Source organism: Haemaphysalis longicornis, unplaced genomic scaffold, assembly GCF_048455015.1.
Source record: "Haemaphysalis longicornis isolate Haplotype H1 unplaced genomic scaffold, Haemaphysalis longicornis Haplotype H1 scaffold_3, whole genome shotgun sequence".
Lineage (NCBI taxonomy): Eukaryota > Metazoa > Arthropoda > Arachnida > Ixodida > Ixodidae > Haemaphysalis > Haemaphysalis longicornis.
The window spans coordinates 212,019,477-212,044,391 of record NW_027526335.1 but is presented as its reverse complement, the minus strand read 5'-3'; the positions used below and the strand labels follow the sequence as shown (position 1 = coordinate 212,044,391).

The 24,915-nt window shown below is 50.5% G+C and overlaps 1 protein-coding gene across 1 annotated transcript in view; it reads left to right on the top strand.

Moving 5' to 3' along the window:
- The first annotated feature begins 3,458 nt into the window (after positions 1–3,458).
- LOC144175682 (uncharacterized) overlaps positions 3,459–24,915 on the top strand; it is a 39,530-nt gene continuing 18,073 nt past the window's right edge. The window contains exons 1-3 of the mRNA XM_077704723.1: positions 3,459–3,612; positions 4,156–4,333; positions 6,194–6,520. Of these exons, the coding sequence (XP_077560849.1) occupies positions 3,459–3,612; positions 4,156–4,333; positions 6,194–6,520 (659 nt within the window). The remainder of the gene's footprint in view (positions 3,613–4,155; positions 4,334–6,193; positions 6,521–24,915) is intronic.

The following is a 24,915-nucleotide window of genomic DNA, read 5'->3' as shown; positions in this document are numbered from 1 at the left end:
TATGGAACCTTCACAAGCTTTGTGGACTGCCATTTCTCTTGAGCTGTATTTTTAAAGAGACACTAAAGGGTAAAAACAAGTTGACTTGCATCAATAGATTACAGTGCTGAGAATCTAAACACGCCATTCTCGCAACCGGCAGGTGTTGAATAAGGCAGAAAATGCCAGAAACAGGAAAACAGGCGACAATGCCTCAACATTTTCGGGTACTATGGCTTGTGATGTCACATAAGTTGAGAACGGCAAGAGCTCATTGGAGAAGCATCTGTAAATGTGCTTTTCTTCGAATAAACTTTTCTGAAGTTGTTGAGCTCGTGAAATAAGCGCCACTCAAAACCTTAAATGAGCTCAACGTATCTAAAAAATGCATACTACAGCTTTTATATGCTGCTCCTTGTTACGCAACAACTACATCACAAAAAAATGAAAGGGAAGCGGGGGAGAGAAATGCCAGATTTGTTTGCTTATTTCTCAGTGACTAATGCATTGTTGCTCGTCGAACAAAAGCCAAGAGAGCTGAACGTCTGAGCTTTCAGTAAAAACAAAGATTTATTCATCCTTTACTGTCTCTTTAGGGAGGCCCTGTGGAAAATTTTTGTCAAAGTAGGAAAGTCGCGCCACATCTGTAGAAAACATCGCGATTGACTGCAATACAATTTTTATGTATGGCAAGTGCCAACAGTCAAGAAATGAGAAATGGTTTGGCACAGTGAGCATTTAAATGCACTTTGGGTAGCCTGTTTACCCCTTGCTTAGCATACCTAGCAATAATCTCTAAAGCAGCAGGAAACGGTTTTTGCTGGTTGTTTGACAACTTCTAACAAACTTTTTTTTACTATTCTTACATCGCACAGGGAAGCTGGCAGCAGGGGAGCACTGCCACGTGACCATGAAGATGGTGACGGGACAGGACTGCCGACTCATTGCGAGGATGATTAGGCCGGGCAATTGGCTTATTCATCGGAGGAGTACTAGTCTAGAAAATAAAATGTTCATTGTGCAGTAAGTTTGCTGTCATTTTTCAGGGTTCAACGAAAAAGGCACTGCACACGCACAGACCTAGCCAAAGGGTTGGAATGCTACATTTGGTTGGCAGCCAAGTGGAGGTAACGAAGGGCTATTTGAAGCCATGAAAAGGAAGGACCCATTGGGGGCCCATTGGGTGACCCATTAGGGGACCCATTGGGTGACCTATTGGGATCCAATAGGTCGGCCAATGGGTCAGCCAATTGGTCGGCCAATGGGTCGGCCAATTGGTCGGCCAATGGGTTGTCCAATTGGTCGGCCAATGGGTGCCTAAAACATCATTGGCCGGCGAATTGGGAGACCAAATGGCTGACCAATTGGTTGGCCAATAGGTTGGCCAATGGTTTTATTGCATCACAATATCCTTTGTATTCAGTTTCGTACGGACGCCAAACATCGTTCCAGGAAGCAGTTCGCGATCTTCGAAGTATGGCTTTTCGCGGTTCACAATAATGTGCACGAGGCGCTCCCTCAGGCTCGACGTGAGCGATATAGGTCTCTAAGTTTCTAGTGTTGGGGCTTTATTCAGCTTCGGGACGAGCACAATGTGGGCGTGTTTCCAATCTTCAGGAGGGGTGCCGGATTCCAAGTGCTTGTTGTAAAATTTTGTTAGGGCGTAGAGTAGCCGCACAGATTTGTTAGGAGCCTGTTCGAAACCTGATCTCTCCCCAGATCTGTATTGCGCGAGAGAGAGGTGAGTGCTTGCTTGGCTTGAACCACCGTTATAGGGTGATCCAGCGATTTGTTCGGTCGCCTGCGTATTCAGGTTGTGTTATACTTTAGGTCTTAGAACCTAGGTACCTCTTTGGAAGCGCATCTAGGATTTCGTCATCAGCGCCTGGGTGTTGATGCATGAGGTGCTGAATAGTTCGCTGGCACGTCTAATTGCTCCTGTTATGACGGGGAGGTGGCGGAGCAATGACCATGTTTTGGCAGTACTCAATGTGCCTTGCGGACCATTGCACAGCGGCTACCCAATTGGTGCGTTAGCTCTGGCGCATAATTTCAGCCTCCTCAGCGCCTTGCGCTATCCTTAGTTTCAGTGGCTCCCCGCACCACGATAGTCCGGCTGCAGACGACGACGCTTTCAATGTGGCATATCCCCCGTGCTGAGCCCAAGGTCGCTGGTTTTATTGTCGGCTGCGGCTGCCGCTTTTCTGACGGATGCGAAAAACAAAAACGCCCTTGTGTACGAGATTTAGGCGCATGTTAAACGTCCCCAGGTGGTAAAAATTAATCCGGAGCCCTCCACTACGGCGCTCCCCAGCGCCTGCGTTGCGTCGGCGGGTTAAACCCTACAATCAAATCCTTTTGCACTTCAAACGTGAACGTCAGCCCCAGCCCGTTCTTTTTTTTTTTTTTTTGAAAACCGCCTGAGCACTTGGACACATTCAAACATTGCAGCTTCCTTTCCTTTGGCACTTACCCGCCGCGGTGGCTCAGTGGCCAAGGCGATGCGCTACTGAGCACAAGGTCGCGGGTTCGATACCCAGCTTCAGCGGTCGCTTTTCTGATGGGTGTAAAAAGCAAAATCGTCCGTTCGTACGAGATTTCGCCGCACGTTACAGATCTCCAGGTGGTCAAAACTAATCCGTAGGCCTACACTACGGCGCGCCTCATCGCCTGCGTTGCGTGGGCGAGTTAAACCCTACAATGAATCAAATCCATTGGCACTTCAATCGTGACAGTCACTCCCAGCCCCTTTTTTAAACAGCCCGAGCACTTGGACCCTTCCAAAAATTGTAGCTTCCTTCCTTTTGACCCTTCAAACGTGAGAGTCAGTCCCAGTCCGTTTTTTAAAAATATCCCGAGCACTAGCACTGCATTTCACGTTTTAAGTGCCAAAGGAAAGGAAGCTGCAATTTTTGGATGCAGTGCTCGGGCGGTTAAAAAAAAAAATGGGCTGGGACTGACTTTCACGTTTGAAGTCCAAAAGGATTTGATTGTAGGGTTTAATGTGCCGACGCAACGCTGGCTATTAGGGGCGCCGTAGTGGAGGGCTTTGGATTAATTTTCACCACCAGGGAATCTTTAACGTGTGCCAAAATCTCGTACACAAAGGCGTTTTTGTTTTTCGCATCAATCAGAAAAACGGCCGCCGCAGCCGACAATCGAACCTGCTACTTTGTACTCAGCAGTGCAACGCCTTAAGGCCGTACTACATGGAGCGATTTCGCCTGCGAATTCGCTGATGCGGCGCCGCTCGTGCGGCAAAACCACCTTTTTTCGTTGCTGCGGCAAAGTGCCAAACATTTGAAGCGGTCGAGCGAACGCCGCTCGTGCGGCGTAGAGGGGCCGGACCTGCGGCCAATAGGAGCACAGCTCGGCACCACTTGCACGCTTGGAAACCAGATAGCGTTGCTTGTATGAGCGCAACAAGAGCGCGGGCACACCAAAACAAATGCACGTGCGTCCACGACACGATGTTGACGATGTCCCGCGCAGTGTTCAACGAGTGTTTAATCGCCGAGGTGGAACGGAGGCCGCGTCTATGGAACACGCGGCTGCAAGATTACCGGAATGCTGCGCTGCGAGACAGCCTGTGGATGGAAGTGGCCGCCAGTTTGCAAGGATTGGAGCCAGGCGGTAAGTGCGCTTGCATGCACGTTTTGCATGCACGTTTCCAGCACTAACTATTGCGTTGCGCATAGGGTTCAGTTTAAACTTTAGAAAGGTCACGCCCTGAATAAAGCAAAAGGCGGAATTCACGAGAATTTACATGTGCCAAGAAAGCGGTCGCCGTCACGTCAGCTTTTGGCGGCAACGTTTTATTGGCGTCTGTTTCCTCGCTATGTCCCGTAATAAAGCGATGACATTCAATGCAATCGGTGTCTGTGCTATACGCAATACATAGCAGAGAAATTGCCCGCTGTTCGTGTACTTTTAAGCTTAAGCAGAAGTACTAGAAAACAAGCGCGAAGCAGCCGATGCGGCAGTCTCGTGCGACCTCGGCAGCAACATGTTTTCGTGGTTAACGGCGCATTGCCCTTTTTGGACATGAACCATTCTCTATTTGTAATTTTAACGCGATTTTTTTGCGGTAACGTTGCGCCGTCGCATGTTTGTGTTCACTGCTAAATAATTTGCGGCTTCTGTTCTCAATCACCTGTTTTTTTTCTTTTACTAGAGTGACACCAGACAAGGTGTTCCAACGTTGGCGCAATTTGCGCGACACCTATAGGAAGAAGCGACGGGAGAAAAAAGCTGCAGGCAAGAGCGGCTCTCAAAGCGACCCCCAAAAGACGAAAAAACAATGGCCATATTTTACTTTGTTGGACTTTCTGAAGGACACAATGGAAGAACGCTTGTACGTATATTTTTCAGATTATAATGTGAAATCGGTGAGCAATGTCCCTGTAGGGGCTCCAGAATAGCTGGTAAATGACGTGTAGTAGTAAATGAAGTGGTGCATCTGACCGGAGGAGTGAAAAAAAAGTTACAGGCCGATCCAACTGTTCAAAATTAGCATTGTGCCAGAAAGAAATATACGTAGTTTGCAGATGCTGTTTTATTAAAGTATATACTAGAGAGGTCATAAAGACAAAATGCAAGTTTGGTTCATTCGAAGGATTTCCTCTTTAGAATGACGCTGATACCACTTTTATCACCAACTTTACTCAAGTAGGCTGTGTAATGAGGCAAGTAGAGAATAGCCATACGATTCACTAGTAAATTTTCTGCCCCTAGATTATGCTGTATTTTGGGCACCTCGTTGCAATAATATAACACAAATTAAACAGATTGTAAGCTTGCGGAACGAGCTACTAATACTTAATTTTAGTGCACATTTTTTATAGCAGTAGGGTTGGTGCGGTAAGCAATAGCAATGACAAGCACGTAAACGTAGAAATTGCACGCACAATACCGGGTGCATCTGCACAGTCGTCGGGCACATGGGCTTGTCTGATATAACACTAGCCAACTGACATAAGTGACATCGCCAGTTACGGGATGCTGTTTCGGCGCATACTCTAACGTTCACAAACGACTGCTGTCAACTGTACTAACAGTAAGCCAGGTGCAATATAGGTAAAAAACAGAGCTAGTGCGATCAGCCATTCATGAGCAGTATCGTCAAGCCATCTATGAAGGCAATTGGTAAACAATTCATTCACTCAGTCACCTTTATTTGTACGTGCTTGCCAACAGCCTGTGCCTTAGCCATTGGTGCACAAAAAAGAGAAAAAAGGAAAAATTAAAGTTAAAATCAAAAAGATAGAAAATGCAAGTTCTAATACATACGCCACCATAACATAGCAAGAACCAATTAAATGCAGACAGATGATTCTAAAAAATATCAGCATCATTAGACCTCACATTATACAAATTATACCTTGCACGAGAACTAACATTTTCACCTGCAAACACCATTCATTCTTGAAATGACTTATAAAGTACGTGCACTTGAAGTGTTGACATCAAAATGTTGCAGTCAATCACATGAAGTAAGCAGTCGTGCATCTTCAACTTTCACAATCTGGGTTGCATTCAAGTTGTTCCATACAACAGACCCTTGAATAACTAAGGATACAAACAGAAGTATAAAGCATGATAGATTATAAAGAGGGCACGTGATGTGGGACAACGCTCCTACCTGACTGTAAGCCTTATTAACAAATTAACAACCAAGTCAACATGTGCATGAAAGCGTAGCGCAGAATCAACGAAAATATCTGACACTATGGCTGAGTCATCTCGTGTGACTTTTCAAAATAGCTTTATGTCACCTGCAGGCAGAAGAGAGTGACTATTACTAACAAAAAGGGAAAGGTGATTAATAAAAACATTAAGCAAAAGTTGCCCCACGGTAAATCATTGTGGGACACCTTTCTTGGACCTGAAGAGTTTAGGCAGTATCCCACCTACCAGTACAAAGTTTAGTCGACTATGTAGATAGTCATGAATGAACACACAAACTGGCTGCAAACATCATGCCATAGCACTTTTTGATCCACTAAGTCTAAAGCTTACAAGGCTTACAAAAGACAGCCATAATCAACATACTAATTTTCATGTTAGGTACGCTCCCTGACGTCACGACACACAATTTAGCAGGAGCATTAAGAACACTAGAACACCACAACTGCAACACCAAATCTTTCAACAAACTTGTATTTTGCCTTCATGGCCCCTGCAAGGGGAGAGTAACACACATTCTTGCACGCAGGACTGCCAGCAACCTCAGTGACAGTGAAGAGGAGGACCAGCCAATGCACAGCCCCGAGGAGCACACCAGCACTGACACTGCCAGCCCGTCTGAAATAATGGCAAGCACTGCGCTGTTTCACCCTGCCGGTCCGCCTGAAAGCACTTTGGTCTTTGGCACTGCCAGCCTGGCTGAAGACTTGACGAGCACTCCACAGTGCAGCACTTCCAGCTCGCCAGTCCTTAGCACTGTCTCTCGGCGCTTGGAAGAGGATGCGGCCTCCAGCTCGGCACCTGAAGTAGCACTTGAAAGGCCTCCCATGAAAAGGCCTCTGGACACCCCTGCCCGGTCAAAGACAACTAAAAGAAGGGCAATAGAAAAAATAGATGCAGAATTAGAGGACATAGACCGGCGGATGAATTCCCACAGGCCTATGAGTGCAGCAGTGCACTTTGGATTGACACTGGAGCCATACATTGCAGCAACACCACCCGAAATGCTACACCATCTGCAAATAGAGCTCCTCCACATTGCGTCAAGCTATAGTCGGGGGATCTACCCCAACAGCTTAATGCTGACAACGTTCCCTCGAGTGGACATGCATGATGAATAATGTTGTACCCCACCACATTAAGCTGACAATATTGCCACGAAGCCAAGGACGACGCAGTTGTCTTGCAGGAGAAACAAGTTTATTGGAGCGAACTTGTGCTCCCCTAACAACTTAAAAGAATACAGAGGCGGCGAAGCAGTGGTCAACAAAGTGACTTGCGTCAGCGAGCGTCGCAGAATCGAATGCCCCGGCGTCCGCACTGCAGGCTTTTTATCTTTTGGCGCGCGTGGTTCTCGAAACGTCGATTCGCATCGAGAACATAGTAGACCCAAGAAGATTATTCTCGGCTGTTCACGTTAGATCGGAATGCTCTCCCTATCACAACAGATAACACATGCGGCACAGAAAGAAAGAAAGAATTGAACACGCGCTTTCCTTGGCGCAGAGATAACACAGACCGGCACAGCCGGGCGGTAAAAGCAAAACACAAATAAACAAACCCAATGTATGGTTCGCGGCATTACCCCCCCTCTAAGAGTGCATCGACCCGATGCTAACATAAGCGACAGTCCGAACAAATGAAAATAAAAGTTTGTCATCGTTCGTAGAAAGGTTTTAAGCGAACCACGTGGACGACTTCAGGCCGCGTGCGTCGTCGTGATGTGCCGGAGTCAACATCGGGGATCACTTCGTAGGTAAGTTGGCCAACACGTCGTAGAATCTGGTAGGGTCCGAAATACCGTCGCAGGAGCTTCTCACTGAGTCCGCGTCGTCGGATGGGAGTCCAAACCCACACACGATCCCCTGGTTGGTACTCGGCGTCTCGGCGTCGGAGGTTGTAGCGGCCGGCATCCACCAGCTGCTGGTCCCTTATACGAACTCGAGCGAGCTGGCGGGCCTCCTCCGCACGTTGAAGATATCCGTGGACGTCGGCGTTGAGGTCGTCGTCTTCTACGTGCGGAAGCATGGCGTCGAGCATCGTAGTCGGCCTTCTACCGTAGACAAGCTCGAACGGCGTCAGCTGCGTCGTCTCCTGGATAGCCGTGTTGTACGCAAACGTGACATACGGGAGAACTTCGTCCCAAGTCTTATGTTCAACGTCAACGTACATTGACAGCATATCTGCGATTGTCTTGTTCAGACGTTCTGTTAGTCCGTTCGTTTGGGGGTGGTACGCGGTCGTTCTTCGGTGATCCGTGTTGCTGTAGCGTAATACTCCTTGCATCAGCTCTGCAGTAAATGCCGTTCCGCGGTCTGTGATTAGGACTTCCGGGGCTCCATGTCGTAGCACAACTTGGCTTATAAAGAACTTCGCCACTTCTTGTGCAGTCCCCCTCGGAAGAGCGGCGGTCTCTGCGTAGCGCGTCATGTAGTCTGTCGCTACGACAATCCACTTGTTGTGTGATCGTGACGTAGGGAACGGGCCTAAAAGGTCCATTCCAATCTGTTGAAATGGTCTCGATGGGACGGCGATCGGTTGCAGAAGTCCGGCGGGTCTTGTCGGCGGCGTTTTTCGTCGCTGGCAGTCACGGCAGCTCCGGACGTAGTGGGTGACGTCAGAGGTAAGGCCGGGCCAGTAGTACCTCGCCTTGATTTTTCCAATAGTGCGGGCTGTGCCCAGATGTCCGGAAGACGGGTCGTCGTGGCACGCTTCCAAAATTTCGTCACGAAGGTCCGCGGGGATGACGAGGAGGTAATTCGCTCTTGTTCCGGGGCAGAAATTCTTCTTCACAAGGACGGAGTTTCTCAGGCTGAATGCTGGTAAGCTGCGTTTGAAGGTCCTAGGAACGGCAACGTTGCATCCCTCGAGGTACTCGATTATGACGCGTAAGTCGGGGTCGGCACGCTGCTGGGCGGCTGGGTCGCTCTCCGTCACGATCCCGAAGAACGCGCTGTCTTCATCAGAGTCTTGTGGTGGGTCGACGGGGGCGCGGGACAGGCAGTCGGCGTCGGAGTGTTTCCTGCCGGATTTATAAACGACGGTAACGTCGAACTCCTGCAGGCGCAAGCTCCACCGCCCAAGACGGCCAGAGGGGTCCTTCAAATTGGCGAGCCAACACAGCGCATGGTGGTCTGTTACAACCTTGAATGGCCTTCCATACACGTATGGGCGAAATTTTGAAATCGCCCATATAATAGCCAGGCACTCTTTCTCAGAGGCAGAATAGTTTTTCTCCTCCTTCGACAGACCACGGCTGGCATAGGCGATTACCCTTTCGCAGCCGCTTTGCTTTTGGACAAGGACGGCACCCAAGCCGATATCACTGGCGTCCGTGTGCATTTCCGTTTCGGCATTTTCGTCGAAATGAGCGAGCACGGGCGGGCTTTGCAGGCGTATTTGCAGCTCGCAGAATGCTTTTTCTTGGTCGTTTTCCCAGCTGAAAGGGGTGCTATCTTTCGTCAAGCGCGTGAGTGGCTCTGCAATGCGTGCGAAGTTTGCCACGAAGCGCCGGTAGTATGCGCACAGCCCGAGAAATCTTCGCACGCCCTTCTTGTCTTTCGGCCTTGGGAAGTTCGCAATCGCTGAAGTTTTTGCCGGGTCAGGTAGGACTCCCGCGGCGTTGACGACGTGGCCCAAGAACTTGAGTTCCCCGTATGCGAAACGGCACTTTTCAGGCTTTAGCGTCAACCCCGACGTACGAATGGCCTCGAGTACAGACTCCAACCTTGCAAGGTGTTCGTCGAAAGTCCGGGCGAATACCACTACGTCGTCGAGGTATACGAGGCAGGTGTGCCACTTAAGGCCAGCTAGCACAGTGTCCATGACTCTTTGAAACGTCGCTGGTGCTGTGCACAGCCCAAACGGCATCACCTTGAACTCGTATAGGCCGTCTGGGGTTATAAATGCAGTCTTCTCTCGGTCTCTCTCGTCCACTTCGATTTGCCAGTAGCCGGTCTTCAGGTCCATCGATGAGAAGTACTTCGCGTGGCAGAGGTGGTCGAGGGCGTCGTCGATTCGGGGAAGGGGGTACACGTCCTTTTTCGTGATTTTGTTCAGTCGCCGGTAGTCAACGCAAAACCTTAATGTGCCGTCTTTTTTCTTTACGAGTACGACGGGCGCAGCCCAGGGGCTTTTCGATGGCTGTATAATGTCATCGCTCAGCATGTCGTCGACTTGAGTCCGGATGGCTTCCCGTTCGTGTGAAGAGACGCGGTACGGTGACTGTCTGGTAGGTCGGGCTCCATCTTCGGTTATTATTCGGTGCTTCGCTAGAGGGGTCTGACGTAGTTTTGCGCTCGACGAAAAACATTCGCTGTAGCGACGCAGCAAGGCCAATAATTTTTTCCGTTGTTCTTGCGGTAGCGCCGGATTCACGTCGAATGGCTGCGGGAGCTTGAAGGTTTCTACGGGTGTGCGTTCAAAGTCGGCGACTGCGATCACATCACTTGCTTCTTGCGTTTCTTCGAGGAACGCAATTGCAGCTCCCTTGTTTAAATGCTGGTACTCTTCGGTGAAATTAGTGACCAAAACGTGAGATTGGCGTTGCTTAAAGTGCGCAATGCCTCTTGCGACGGAGACGCCGCGGTCGAGAAGCAACCTTCGATCACTCTCTACGATAGCGTCGATGTCAGAAGCAGCATCCTCACAGTAGACGGCGATCATCAAGCTTGCGCGGGGTGGCAGGGTGATGTGATCGTCGGCGATCCTGACAGCAGCACGGTGATCGGGGTTCGGTTGCGGCGTCGTGGAGTGATCGGAGGAAAATGTTATCGACTTGGTCTGCAGATCAATTATTGCGCCGTTGTCCGTCAAAAAGTCAATTCCGAGAATCACGTCGCGGGAGCAGTTAGGCAGAACGACGAACGCCGCAGGGTACGTTGTGCCGTCTATGGTGACGCGCGATGTGCACTTTCCACTTGGCGTCACGAGGTGGCCTCCTGCTGTGCGTATGTGCGGACCGTCCCACCTGGTCATAACATTCTTCAGTTTAGACGCAAATGGTCCGCTCATTACCGAATAGTCGGCTCCCGTGTCTACGAGGGCGACTACGTCAAAGCCGTCGATGGACACCTTGACGTCGGATGCCGCCTTCCTCGAGTTCCGGTTGCGTCGGGGCGTCGCATCTCGGCTTGTGCGTGTTGACGGTCGGGCACTGTGCGTCGTCGTTGTCATCGTCTTCTCAGCGGACGTCTCGTCGTGTACGGGAGTCTCGTCAGGTCTGGGTCGGGTCGTCGGGATGAGGGCATGTTGTGAGTCACTGTCTTCCGCGAGTCGTTGCGTCGTTGGAGGGTTTTCATTTTTCCGCGATCGTGCAACTTTACCTCCAGAAGTTGCTGCTTTTAGTTTCCCCCGCGTGGGCTGGGGGACCTTCCACGTGAGAACTCAGCATTGCTACGGCAGTTCGGCGACTGGTATGGGTAGGGCGACGGCGAACGGTTGAAACGGGCTGGTCGACGGCTGGTGTTGGACAGGTACTCTTCGATCTCCGATGGGTGCTGACCAGTTCGGGGGCGGGGTGCGTCGACGGAGAACCCTCGCAAACCGAGCCTCCTGTAGGGGCAGCGACGGTAGACGTGGTCGGCCTCTCCGCAGTGGTAGCACAGCGGACGATTGTCGGACGTTCGCCACACGTCGGTCTTCCTTGGGGCAGGGGGTTGCGCCGCAGGTGGTCGGGCCGGCGAGAGGGGACGACGGTACGAAGCCTCGGGACGATAGGGTGCAGGTGGGCGAGGGCGATGTACAGCAGCCGCGTAGGTCATGGCTTGCGGCTCGCGAGGTGCTACTGGCGTCGTTGAAGTTCCCAGCGCTTGCTGCACTTCTTCTCTAATGACGTCGGTAAGAGAAGCGACTTGTGGTTGCGGCGTCGTCGGGAGCAGTTTCCGCAGCTCCTCCCTCACTATTTCGCGGATAGCCTCGCGTAGGCTATCAGCCGGAACCCGCATGTTGTCGATGTAGTTCGCACTGGCCGCGCCAACAAAGTTCCGGTCATACTGCTTAGCACGCATTTCGAGAGCCTTCTCAATCGTGCTGGCTTCGGTCACGAATTCAGCGATGGTTTTGGGCGGGTTGCGGACAAGTCCAGCAAACAGCTCCTCCTTCACACCGCGCATCAATTAGCGTAACTTCTTTTCTTCCGTCATTTCAGGGTCCGCGCGGCGAAATAATTGCTTCATCTCCTCAACGAAGATCACGACCCCTTCGTTGGGGTGTTGTGTCCGAGTTTCAAGCAAAAGCGCAGCTCGCTCTTTTCTCACAACAGTAGTGAATGTCTTCAGGAACTCCCTTTTGAAGTGAGTCCAGTCGGTCAAAGAACTCTCATGGTTCTCGAACCAAGTTCGAGCAGCATCTTCTAAGTAAAAGAAGACATGCCGGAAAGTTTCTTCGTCGTCCCACCTGTTGAAGATGCGGACGCGCTCCAGCTTCTCCAACCATTCTTCGGGGTCTTCAGCGGGGGCTCCCCGGAACGATGGCGGTTCCCGGGGCTGCTGCAGGACGATTGGCGATGTTGTTTCTTGCACCATGGTGTTGGTTGCAGCGTTCTTTTTCTTGGGCCCTTCTGGCATCAAACCGAACTCGGGTGGTAAATTTTGCAGGCGGGGGCTGGCTCTTGTTGGACTGGCTTGGCGGCTTCTCGAGGTTGTAGTGGGCATGAAGGGTGCGTACCCAGCACCTCCACCAGATGTCACGAAGCCAAGGACGACGCAGTTGTCTTGCAGGAGAAACAAGTTTATTGGAGCGAACTTGTGCTCCCCTAACAACTTAAAAGAATACAGAGGCGGCGAAGCAGTGGTCAACAAAGTGACTTGCGTCAGCGAGCGTCGCAGAATCGAATGCCCCGGCGTCCGCACTGCAGGCTTTTTATCTTTTGGCGCGCGTGGTTCTCGAAACGTCGATTCGCATCGAGAACATAGTAGACCCAAGAAGATTATTCTCGGCTGTTCACGTTAGATCGGAATGCTCTCCCTATCACAACAGATAACACATGCGGCACAGAAAGAAAGAAAGAATTGAACACGCGCTTTCCTTGGCGCAGAGATAACACAGACCGGCACAGCCGGGCGGTAAAAGCAAAACACAAATAAACAAACCCAATGTATGGTTCGCGGCAATATTGCCGACAATGGGCATGCACAATGTATTATTAAATGTTCATTAAATGTTTTGCTGTGGCAACCGGCTTTTCTGCTCACCTCAGGGCCTAAGTCCAGCACGTTGCCTCTGCCATGGCACTGCGCCCTCATTGGCAAAGTAGGCACGGTACTTGTCGCGCACGTCGGCCGCGGCTTTTGCATGGTTCCGGCTGCAGCGGTGCTCAAGGTCCAGGTAGACATTTGGCTGCACCCTTTGGCGCCAGTGGCCTTCAACGATGTTGCCAGACCTGTCAACACTGTCCGCGTAGTTCTGTGGAATGTACAGAACATCGTTCCGCAGGAAGTTGTGGAGTACACATGCCGCCAGAGTCACTGCCATCACGTTTTCTGGGAGCAGGTCTATCGTGCGGCGAAACACCCTCCACCTTGCAGCCAAGATGCCAAAGGCATTTTCCACGCAGCGCCTGCAGTGGAATAGAAGTACTCAAGTTAGAAATTGTAGACCATGCCGCAATACTGCTGTGCCGTCTAATGGTACTGTTCAAGCAATGACCAGCGAACACGACAAAAACACTGTGCGCCTCGGGTAAAGTAAGTGCTTATTCAAATTTCATTGTATGTCCATGTGCGGAAGATGGGTATAAATTTTCTTTAACATGGAGCCAACAGAGCCGTATGGTAGCAGGCAGTCTTGGGCAGTAACTAGTTACTAGTAACCCGTTACCGGTAACTAGTTACTTTTTTCAGTAATTTGTAACTGTAACTAGTTACTTTTAAGTTAGAGGAACTTGTAACTGTAACACTGTTACTTTTTTGTGGAGTAACTGTAAGGATAAATATCGTTACAGTTACTTTATTTCTATAAAAATTATCCAACAGCAACACTCATTAATGACCGATGTACAGTTTGCGCGTTTCACTTTTTCGGCCTTTCTTCCGCAGAAAGTTCGTCTACTTCATCTATGCCAGCTCACTCCCTTTGCATGTGTGAAAAAGATCTGGTCTAGAAATGTTTAGGCGTGCACGTGTGCGTGGTGTCCCACGAGGTCCACTAAGGGCTCGAAGTTTCTAAGTCTAAGCTGCAGTATTTTAGCCATCAGCGCGACATCGCTCTCACCCATACGCTGCGACACGCGCCTAAGCGCACGTGGATGCATGTTGACGGGCCAGAACCTATAGTCCGACGCGCGGCTGCACCATTTTCGCCACATCTGGGGCGCACTAAAAGTGTTTCACACAAAGGCGAACAGGAAAACAAACGCCGCACAACGCTCTGAAACCTTTGCACTTTCGCGGAAGCCTGGAAAACTCCGGTCAGGGCGTCTCTTTCTCATTAGCAACGTGCAGCTAATGAGAAAGAGACACAGCTTGAAGGTGCCCCCATCACTTTGGTGCCCGTACGCACCCACATCCACTCCGACAAATCGCAGTGAGCTGTCCACAATGGCCATCAGCACAACTGAATATGTGCCCTGTGTTGCGGATTTCGAATACCCCGCCAACATGAACAGTCATGATGATGAGAGAGACGCCGGCAACGAAATGGCACGTACACGCGCCACCGATGCGTGCTGGCACGTGGGCTCGTGATTGAGTTCGGAACGCTGCGCTTGAACGACCATGCACGGCATTGCGTCGCTCTCTCCACGGCGCCAATAAACGCTGAAGAACGGCTTCCCGACTCGTAACACTGGTGCCGAAACCCGGGAAGCAAGCCAGCATCGCGGCGAGCCTTCTTTTTACGAGCTGGGTGAGCCTTTTCTTCAGCTACGACCGGCATGGAACGTATCAAGAACAAGCGCGCGTCACGGCGGGCTATGAACACGAAGATCATCAGCGAGGTGGACCAGCTGCTACAGTCTCAGCAGTTGGACCTTTCCGCCCTTCGTGTCATTCACGGACGTCTCCGAGCAAGCAATTCAGCATTGTCTGCGCTCAACGCCGAACTCGAAGCCCACCTGACCGACGACCAGGCAGCCGAAGACTACGCTTCGGTCATGGAGTATGACGACGCAGCGACCAGCGCACTGGCTTTACTCGAGCATCACATGGAGATGTTGAGGTCATCTTCGACGCTCCAGACTGCTTCTTCATTTGATGACGCCAGCGGAGACCGCCGGGCTGCGACGTCTACCGGACAGCCCATACCACCGACTCGTGAGTTTGGAGCACGTCTCCCGAAGCTAGAGCTGATGTGCTTTGACGGAGCTATAACGCGGTGGCAACCTTTTTGGGACATGTTTCGCCATTCCGTTCACGAGAATCCCAGGCTGTCCAATATTGACCGCTTTCATTACTTGCTTTCGCTTCTTGACGGAGCTGCTGCTGAAGCCGTTGCGGGCCTGCAAGTGACAGAGTCCTGTTATCAAGATGCTCTTAATATCTTGAAGAATCGGTTTGGCAATTCCAAATTGATCGAGCTGAAGCATTTTGAAAATCTGCGGAAGCTCAGGCCTGTCGATTCAGCCAGCAACGTGCCCGCATTGAGGAAGCTGTACGACCACGTGCAAAGGAACCGGCGAGGACTGGAAAGCTTGGGCGTTGGCATTTCTTCTTACGCGGCAATGCTGAATGAAGTGCTTTTAAAGGTGATACCTGGCGACATTATTGTCGATTACTTCAAACAGCAGAGCCTTGCAGCCAGCGCCGCTTCCACGAGCAGTCAGAGTTCTTCTGCCCAGGACGTAGAACATCTGCTGTCTTTCCTGCGAGGGGAAGTAGAGTGCAGGGAAAGAAGCTTCCAGATCAGCAAGCCTCAACGAAGTGAGGAGGCTGACCGAGGGCCCAAGAAGCAGCTGTCTATTCCTACCGCTGCCGTCCTGCACAACAAGGCACAGACTTCGTCTTGCTTCTTCTGCTCCGCCAAAGATCACAGCACGGAAGAATGTCCGAGCGACATCCCTTTGGCCGGCAAGCGAACTCGCCTAGCAAGTGACGGCCGATGCTTCAGATGTACTGCCAAGGGACATCTCGTACGGAGGTGCCGAAGAAAGGTCCGGTGTGGGGCATGTAGGCGACGACATGCTACCACGATGTGCACTGCTCACCGCGCTCGAAAACCATCCGAATCGGCTGCAGAAACGCGACATGCAGCGATGCACGTCAACACGCGCAAACCAGCCATCTCGCGACTCTCCAGCGACGTCCTACTACAGACGTTCCGGGCGTGGATTATGGCATCGTCGCATTGCTGCTACGTCCGTGGAATTTTTGACAATGGCAGCCAGCGGACTTTCATCCGATAAGACGTCGCCTCTGAGCTCAAGTTAGCTGCAATTGGAGAAGTCGATCTGGCCATCAGTGCTTTCGGCCGATCTGGAGGTACCAAGAAGAAGTTTAAAGTTGTCAGAGCGACCCTCCGCAGTCAACATGACAGCACGTCTGCTGAGGTCGACGCCATCGTCGTGCCTTTCATTTGTGAAGACGTGGCTGAAGCACCGAAGGGCAACACGCTTCTGCAACACCTGGTCTCCGAGGGGAAGCCACTGGCTGACACCATTGCTTTCCCAGGAATAGAGTTCAAGCAAGGAGTAAGCCTTCTCGTTGGATCCGACCAGATCTGGAAGTTCATTCCAAAAAACAAGCCAGGTACAGAGGGAAGAAGCGAATCCTGCTTTAGTCGCTGTGAATACAGGCATGGGATGGACCTTACAAGGAGCGTTATCCCTGGAAGATAGCGACAAATGCAAAGGCAGTAGCCTTGTGTGCGTTCTCCGCACGGACGCGCACGAGAATGAAGACTTCACTTCTTCCCTTTGGCGGTTTCGGGAGGTAGACATAGTTGGCCTTATGAACACGCCGAATTTGCGTCCCAGTGAACTATTCGTACGTAGATCCATCGACTCAACTGTGTTTCAAAAAGAACGCTATGAGGCACAAGTCCCACAGAAGTCCACAGCGGTCTCCATGGACGACGATGGCAAGATTGCCCTTTCGAGACTTCACGGAGTACCTCGGAAACTTTCTTCAAAAAAAGAGGACATAAGACCTTTCGAAAAGGCTGTGAGGCAATACCAGAGGGATGACCACCCGGAAAAAGTTGTAAAGGAAACGTGTGGCTCAGATCATGCCTGCTACATGCCTCACCGTGAGGTTCTCCGAGAGGAGTCAGGATCCCTTCGATTTCGTGACGTTTATACTGCATCCTTACATGCTTTCGGAGCCTCTTCCTGGAAGAACGACCTTAAACAGGGACTGAATCTCAGCGTGACCCCGGAAGAAGAAAGGCGCGTGGTACAACTGCCAGAAGATCTGCGTTGTACCCACCTAATTAACAGTGCTCGTAAGCGACTTCCTCATCGTGGAGTCAGCAATATTGTTGCTGAAAGACGCAAGGCTGCCCAGGTAGTTCAAGACACCGACAATGTGCGAAGAAGATCCTCCGACGCTGCAAAACCTGCCCCTGTGTTAAGGTGCAACCTGCGGCGACACTCGTTTCCCCGTTACAGAGGGACGGCGTCAGCAATATGTTTGTAACACTTTAGAAACTTGGACAATCGGTAAAGTGTAATAGAAAACAGCGGTAACACTAGGACCGGGCAAGTGCAGCTAGTGTGCGTTAGAGAAAGTGCTTAACTATAGTGCAAATATTGTGGCTGCCTTTGTATCTATGCGAGTGAGCATTTGGTGGGCGCGGAGGATGTTGCGGATTTCGAATACCCCGCCAACATGAACAGTCATGATGATGAGAGAGACGCCGGCAACGAAGTGGCACGTACACGCGCCACCGATGCGTGCTGGCACGTGGGCTCGTGATTGAGTTCGGAACGCTGCGCTTGAACGACCATGCACGGCATTGCGTCGCTCTCTCCACGGCGCCAATAAACGCTGAAGAACGGCTTCCCGACTCGTAACACCCTGTAATGATGCATAAAATGGAAACTTTCAAAAACTGAAGATGCTGCACAAATGTAAATTACACCTTATAAAGTGTACTAAACAGTATTGCCTACCTTGTAGTTGTAATAGAGGCTTCCGGAGTGGGAAGGAGCCTCGATCTAGATGTGTTTTCCGTCCACAGCTCCCAAGCAGTTGGAAAAGTTCCACAAATGTTCAAACTGCTCCGCAACCTGACGCCGGGCCTCACTGTTCTTGGGGAACTGTGAAAATAGCAGTTTTCAAACTAAGTTTTCATGCACTCACGTGTGGCAGTTAAGAAAAAGTGCACATGTGGCAAATGTTCAACCTGGAAAATGGGCAGAGTAGCTTTAGATGAGTTTCACAACGTAGCCTGGCAGTCTTTGGCCTTCTGCCCAAAGCACGCATACATTAAATTTGAGCACATTTGTTATTTTAACGTGCAGCGGCATAGTCACTGCATAAAGACTTAAAATTCATGAGAGAGAGAGGGAGATTTTTATTTCTCCAGCAGAGGCTGATGTGTGGGCCTGACTCCGTGGAAGGCATCCCTAGTCTGGGATGCCTTGACTTAGTTAACGGCAATAGGTTTGCTGCGTATACAACGAACCAAAGCGGCCTTTGTAATGCTACTAGCACAGCTGGACCTCAGCTGGTCAACGAACAAGTATTCTCCTAATTGCTGAATGTGCTACCTTATGCATGACATAATTAAATAAAATGGTAAGCTTACCTTCATGCACCTTGGCTGCAGCTCTTCAAACAACACTCGGGTTGTGGCATGCACGATGTTCGGCACAGTGGACACCCCTATCTTAAAGTTCAGTGCAATATCTTGCATCGCGTCTCCTGTTGCAAGGTACCTCGAAAACCGAACAATAAATTTTCCCACAATTTGATTTTGTTTGCTATTGAAGGATAGCAAGATCAAGTAATCTAAGTTACAGAGGGCACTTATTGTGGCACGCAGCCCATGCAAGCTCGTTAAGCAGCCGTGCCTGAGGTCAGTATTTGTGGCACATAACTACTCAGCACAAGAGAGAGCAGGACAAAATAACATAGGGATGGAACAGTGCAAGCGCCACACACAGGGATAAAATAAATCAGGAAACGAGAAAGACATAGCATTTCAAGATTTACCATTGTTACGTAGTGACTAAGCCTCTTATCATACTCTCAAAACGTGTCCATTCAAACGAGCCTTTTTCCGCAACAGGCTGGCTGGAGCTTTACTAACGCATTTGCTACTAGTATTGGCAAAGCAAGCAGCCTCTGAAACTTCCCGGCATGTCTGTTCCTTAGACGTACTCAGTATTTTTATTTCCTCAGCGATGTGTAAACGTTTTTCTCCAAGTACATTTTTTTAAGTTACTCCTTGTATACGAGGTATTCACTGAAGCTCCGCTCCGAGATGGCGCCACCCGTCTCACCGCACATCCTCCATGTCGTTGGTCGCCGACTCTCCTGTCGGTCGGTGGGTCGCCCCGTGGTACAGCCCTCTGCTGCCGCATTGCCAGCGACAGCTCGATTGCGACGTGCGGTATCGATATTGTTTTGCATTCAGAATTAGGGATTGTGATTACTGATAATTTCAGGTGTTATTACATCAGATTGGTGTTGCACGTGGGTGTTATATCGTTTTGTGCTGTGATTACGCCACTGCTTGCGGCGTCGTGAAGCTGCACAACCATGGTGAACTGCTGTGCTCGGATGCAGCAACCATTCTAAAAAGAAGCCGGGGGATGAAACAGCTGCCTCGGTAGGATTTTTTGCCTTACCCCGGGTTGTGAAGAACCAATGCAAGCGGACGGAAGAAGTCACTGCTCGAAGGAGGGCAGAAAGGGTTGCGGCGTATCAATCACAAGGACGTGAACCTGAGCGCAACACATTACAAAGTGTGCGGGAACACTTCGTTACAGGCAAGTGCATTGTGTTTCCCGCACACTTTGTAATGTGTTGCGCTCGGGTTCACGTCCTTGCGATTGATATGCCGCAACCATTCTGCCCTCCTTCGAGCGATGACTCCTTCCGTCCGCTTGCATTGGTTCTTCACAACCCGGGGTAAGGCACAAATTCCAACCGAGGCAGCTGTCTCATCCCCCGGCTTCTTTTTAGAATGGTTGCTGCATCCGAACACAGCAGTTCACCATGGTTGTATGGCAACACGACGCCGCAAGCAGTGGCGTAATCATGGCACAAAACGATATTGCCGCGAACCATGCATTGTGTTCAGATGTCACGAAGCCACAGACAACGCAGTTGTCTTCGTGGAAAACACGTTTATTGGAGCGAACTTGTGCTCCCCTAACAACGCAAAGAATACAGAGGTGGCGAAGCAGCAGTCAACAAAGTGACGTACGCATGCGAGCTAGGGTGAGTCGAATACCCCGGCGTCTGCTCTGCAGGCTTTTTATGTCTCGGCGCGCGTGGTTCTCGAACCGTCGATTCACATCTAGAACATTGTAGATCCAAGATTATTCTGGGCTGTTCACGTTAGATCGGAATGCTGTCCCTATCAGAACAGATAACACATGCGGCACAGAAAGAAAGAATGGAACACGTGCTTCCCTTGGCACAGAGATAACACAGACCGGCGCAGCCGGCCGGTAAAAGCAAAACACAAATAAACACAATGCATGGTTCGCGGCATTCTCTGGCCATCTCGGTAGGTGGAGCTTGCGCCTGCAAGAATTCGACGTTACAGTAGTCTATAAATCCGGGAGGAAACACTCCGATGCCGACTACCTGTCCCACGCCCCCGTGGACCCGCCACCACAAGACTCTGATGAAGACAGCGCGTTCTTCAGAATCGTAACGGAGAGCGACCTAGCCGCCCAGCAGCGTGCCGACCCCGAGTTACGCGTCATAATCGACTACCTCAAGGGATGCAACGTCGCCGTTCCTAGGACCTTCAAACGCAACTTATCAGCATTCAGCCTGAGAAACTCTATCCTCGTGAAGAAAAATTTCAGCCCCGGAACCAGAACGAATTACTTTCTTGTCGTACCCGCAGACCTTCGTGACGAAATTTTGGAAGCGTGCCACGACGACCCGTCTTCCGGGCAGCTCGGCACAGCCCGCAGTATCGGAAAAATCAAGGCGAGGTACTACTGGCCCCGCCTTACCTCTGACGTCACCCACTACGTCCGGAGCTGCCGTGACTGCCAGCGACGAAAGACACCACCGACGAGACCCGCCGGACCTCTGCAGCCGATCGCCGTCCCATCAAGGCCCTTCCAACAGATTGGAATGGACCTTTTGGGCCCGTTCCCTACGTCACGATCCGAGAACAAGTGGATTGTCGTAGCAACAGACTACATGACGTGCTACGCGGTGACCGCCGCTCTTCCAAGGGGGACGGCACAAGAAGTCGCAAAGTTTTTCATAAGACGAGTTGTGCTGCAACATGGAGCCCCTAAAGTCCTCATGACGAACTGCGGGACGGCCTTTACTGCGGAGCTCATGCAAGGAACCTTACGCTACAGCAACTAGGATCACCGAAGAACGACGGCGTACCACCCCCAAACGAACGGACTAACGGAACGTTTGAACAAGACGATTGTGGATATGCTGTCCATGTACGTCGACGTTGAACTTACGACCTGGGACGAAGTGCTCCCGTATTTGCGTACAACACGGCTATCCAAGAAACCACGCAGATGACACCGTTCGAGCTCGTCTTTGGAAGACAGCCGACTACAATGCTTGACGGCATGCTGCCGCAAGTAGAAGACGACGACCTGAACGCCGACATCCAAGGATGCCTTCAGCGTGCGGAGGAGGCCCGCCAGCTCACTCGAGTTCGTATAACGGACCAGCAGCTGGTGGATGCCGGCTGCTACAACCTCCACCGCCGAGCCGCCGAGTACCACCTAGGGGATCGTGTGTGGGGTTGGACTCCCGTCTGATGACGCGGACTGAGTGAGAAACTTCTGCTACGGTGTTTCGGACCCTGCAACATTCTACGATGTGTTGGCCAACTTTACTACGAACTGATCCCCGATGGTGACTCCGGCACATCACGACGACACACGCGGCCCGAAGTCGTACCACGTGGTTAGCTCAAAACTTTCTACGGACGATGACGAACATTTTTATTTGTTCAGACTGTCGCTTATGTTAGCATCGGGTCGATGCACTCTTAGAGGGGGGGTAATGCCGCGAACCATGCATTGTGTTTATTTGTTTTGCTTTTACCGCCCGGCTGCGCCGGTCTGTGTTATATCCGTGCCAAGGGAAGCGCGTGTTCCATTCTTTCTCTCTGTGCCGCATGTGTAATCTGTTCTGATAGGGAGAGCAGTCCGATCTAACATGAACAGCCCAAAATAATCTTCTTGAATCTGCAATGTTCTAGATGTTAATCGACGGTTCAAGAACCACGCACGCCGAAAGATAAAAAGCCTGCACAGCTGACGCCGGGGTATTCGACTCGCTGTAGCTCGCATGCGTAAGTCACTTTGTTGACTGCTACTTCGCCGCCTCTGTATTCTTTGAATTGTTAGGGGCGCACAAGTTCGCTCCAATAAACGTGTTTTTTTCGAAGACAACTGCATCGTCTGTGGCTTTGTGACAATATAACACCCATGTGCGACACCAACCTGATATAATAACATCTGGAATCATCAGTAATCCCAATCACAGTCTGAATGCAAAACAATATTGATGCCGCACGTCGCAATCGAGCTGTAGCCGGCAATGCGGAAGCAGGAGGGCTGTACGGGGCGACCACCCGACCGACAGGAGAGTTGGCGACCAACGACATGGCGGATGAGCGGTGAGACAGGTGGCGCCATCGCGGAGCGGAGCTTCAATGAATACCTCGTAGCAATTTTTGTCATCGTGCCGTGGTTTTCTAATTTCAAATAGTTGTTATCGGCTCACTGTTATGCAGTGGCGCGTAAAGTCTCATGCGCGTAAAATTCTGTGCAGGTATGCGCTTTCTCTGTCGTGTTTTCTTTTGTTCTTTGACGAATGTTATCAATGTGTGTCGAGTTATTTTTTCTGTTCTATTAGTATGTACCCAGTTAACTATTGCGTCCTTGTGAATGTAGACATGTAATCCCACCCTGCCCAAGGCCTGGCTCGCAGGCTGGCAGTATTCAATAAATAAATATACATGTTTCGCTAAAATGTGGGATGAACAAACTGCGGTGGAAGTGATCAGCTAAGTAACCCCATAGCTTGTGCCTGTACTGCTGCTGTGTAGTGCTCCCAGAAAGGACTGTTGGCAATGCTTTTTATTTCTTTTCTTTTTTTGTCAAACACAACCTGAATGACTACATTTGTTATGTTCATTCGCAGCAGTTTAGAAATTTTATCAACACGAAACAAATCCCCATGCTCACAATGCTTTTAAGTGAAATGGATTTTGCTGTTGCATGAGGCTTGCTAAACTCATGAAGGCAAGTTCACTCAAAGGTTACCGGTAACATTTGGTAGTATGTTCACGGCTTCCGCTTCTGATTGGCTAAGCACGTCACCCGGAAATTACTTTGCGGCGATACCAAGAGATCGCCGCACAGTACTGTTGTTCTGGGCCGTTGGGCAGGATATGTGTATGTTATGAGGTAATATTAATCCGCGAATTTTAGGCCAGGCAGCTTTCATTTCAGAGGCAGAGAATTTGGTGCGAAATTACCTCAGTGTGACTGCGAGCCGCAGCCGCGACGGCAGTGGTGCTCGCACGCAGAACTGCTTGGTCAGCCGGTGCTCCGTGAGGGCGTGCAGCCTCTCGAACGTACGCGGAGCCATCCGGTAATACTTTTGGAATGACTCCGCGTCATTGTGCAGCATGAACAGAGTCTGCAGGGAATGAAGATTGCGTAAATTATCTTGTATCGTTTACCCTGCTCAAACAACTTACCGCCGTGTAGTACTCCGACTCAGTGCGGTGGTTCTCCAAGAGGGGTCTCACCCACCATCGTCGCATCAACAGCCTTTTCTTCTGCAAAAGAAGGTACTTCTTCCTCTCCAGGAGCCAAAGCTCCTCGTCCGTGCAACTGCCGGACATCACGGCAGGAGAGAAGTACAGACGAACTAAAAAATGAACTGTCCGAAGATTACCCAGGTGGTGTGCTAGGCACGCACGATGCGCCGATGCGCACGATTGAGAAAAGAAGCTTGCGCAACAAACTCAGGGTTGCTTGCTGCGTTGTCTTCTCTGCTGTGTGCGCGTATATTAATAAAGAATTGGCGATTCTTATATAACAACGCAAATAAACTTTTATTTACCGCAAACCAGGCAGAAACAACTTGCCAAGAAAGTAAAATAAAACCACCCTTGTTAAAATCACAACCTTTGCTGGTGGCAAACTTAATTCAGTCTGCAAACAAGGCGCATCTGAAATGCGAAAATCGCGGCGTTCGCAGGCCCCATGTAGACGACAATTCCAGGCACTGCGAACTTCGCAAGTGCGAATGTTCGTTCCAGCGAATTCGCAGGCGAAATTCGCTCCATGTAGAACGGCCTTCAGCCACTGATCCAACGCGGCGGAAAGTGCCAAAAGAAAGGAAACTGCAATTTTTGGATGTGTGCCTATCTTTCGAAAAAGGCCACATATGCTGGAGGTATTCCCCGAGAACAGCAACGCCGCTTCTTGACTATCGCTCAGGACACTCCCAGCTGGTTAAAGGGACACTGAAGCGATTTGTAAACATTGCGGGATTACTAGCGCAAATTGTTGTCCGGAGTCCATAGGCCATGTTTCGACCACTCTGAGCGCGTTTACGCGAATGTATTTAGTAGAAAAATCAATTCGAAAATGCTGTCCTCCTCTCTTTACGCTCACCCATTTTCTTTGGCGTTTTCGTGCGACGTCAGGAGGACCTGAGCTGGCAGTTGGCTGCGTTACTGCATTGCCCGCCGACCTTCCGACAGAGTCAGTGGGCCAAGCGTTTAGTCCGCCGACGGGTCGTCGGAATTCGCTCGCTCAATCGAAACTAATCCACAACACGTTTGTGAATGGAAGAATGTGCCTTTCTTTACTTTGTTAGATTGTACAGTGTATCAAGCTCCGTGTCCCGGTCGCTTCACACAAGCGCTGCACAAGTGCACATGCGACGCTTCGCTGACTGGTACGCTAGTAGGAAAATCTAACGCCACTTGAAGGAGGGAGAAGTGTCACCGAAGTCAATATAGGTACAAAGGAAATAAAATAAACTCAAACTTTTACCGTACAGCGCAAAACTAGGGAGCAGGAAGCACTTTTTTTGCGCTGGGTGAACAAGCACAGCGGTCAGCAGCACGACCATATATCTGCGAACGCTTTTCCGTTTAAGAAATGCAATTGCTAGACGTGAG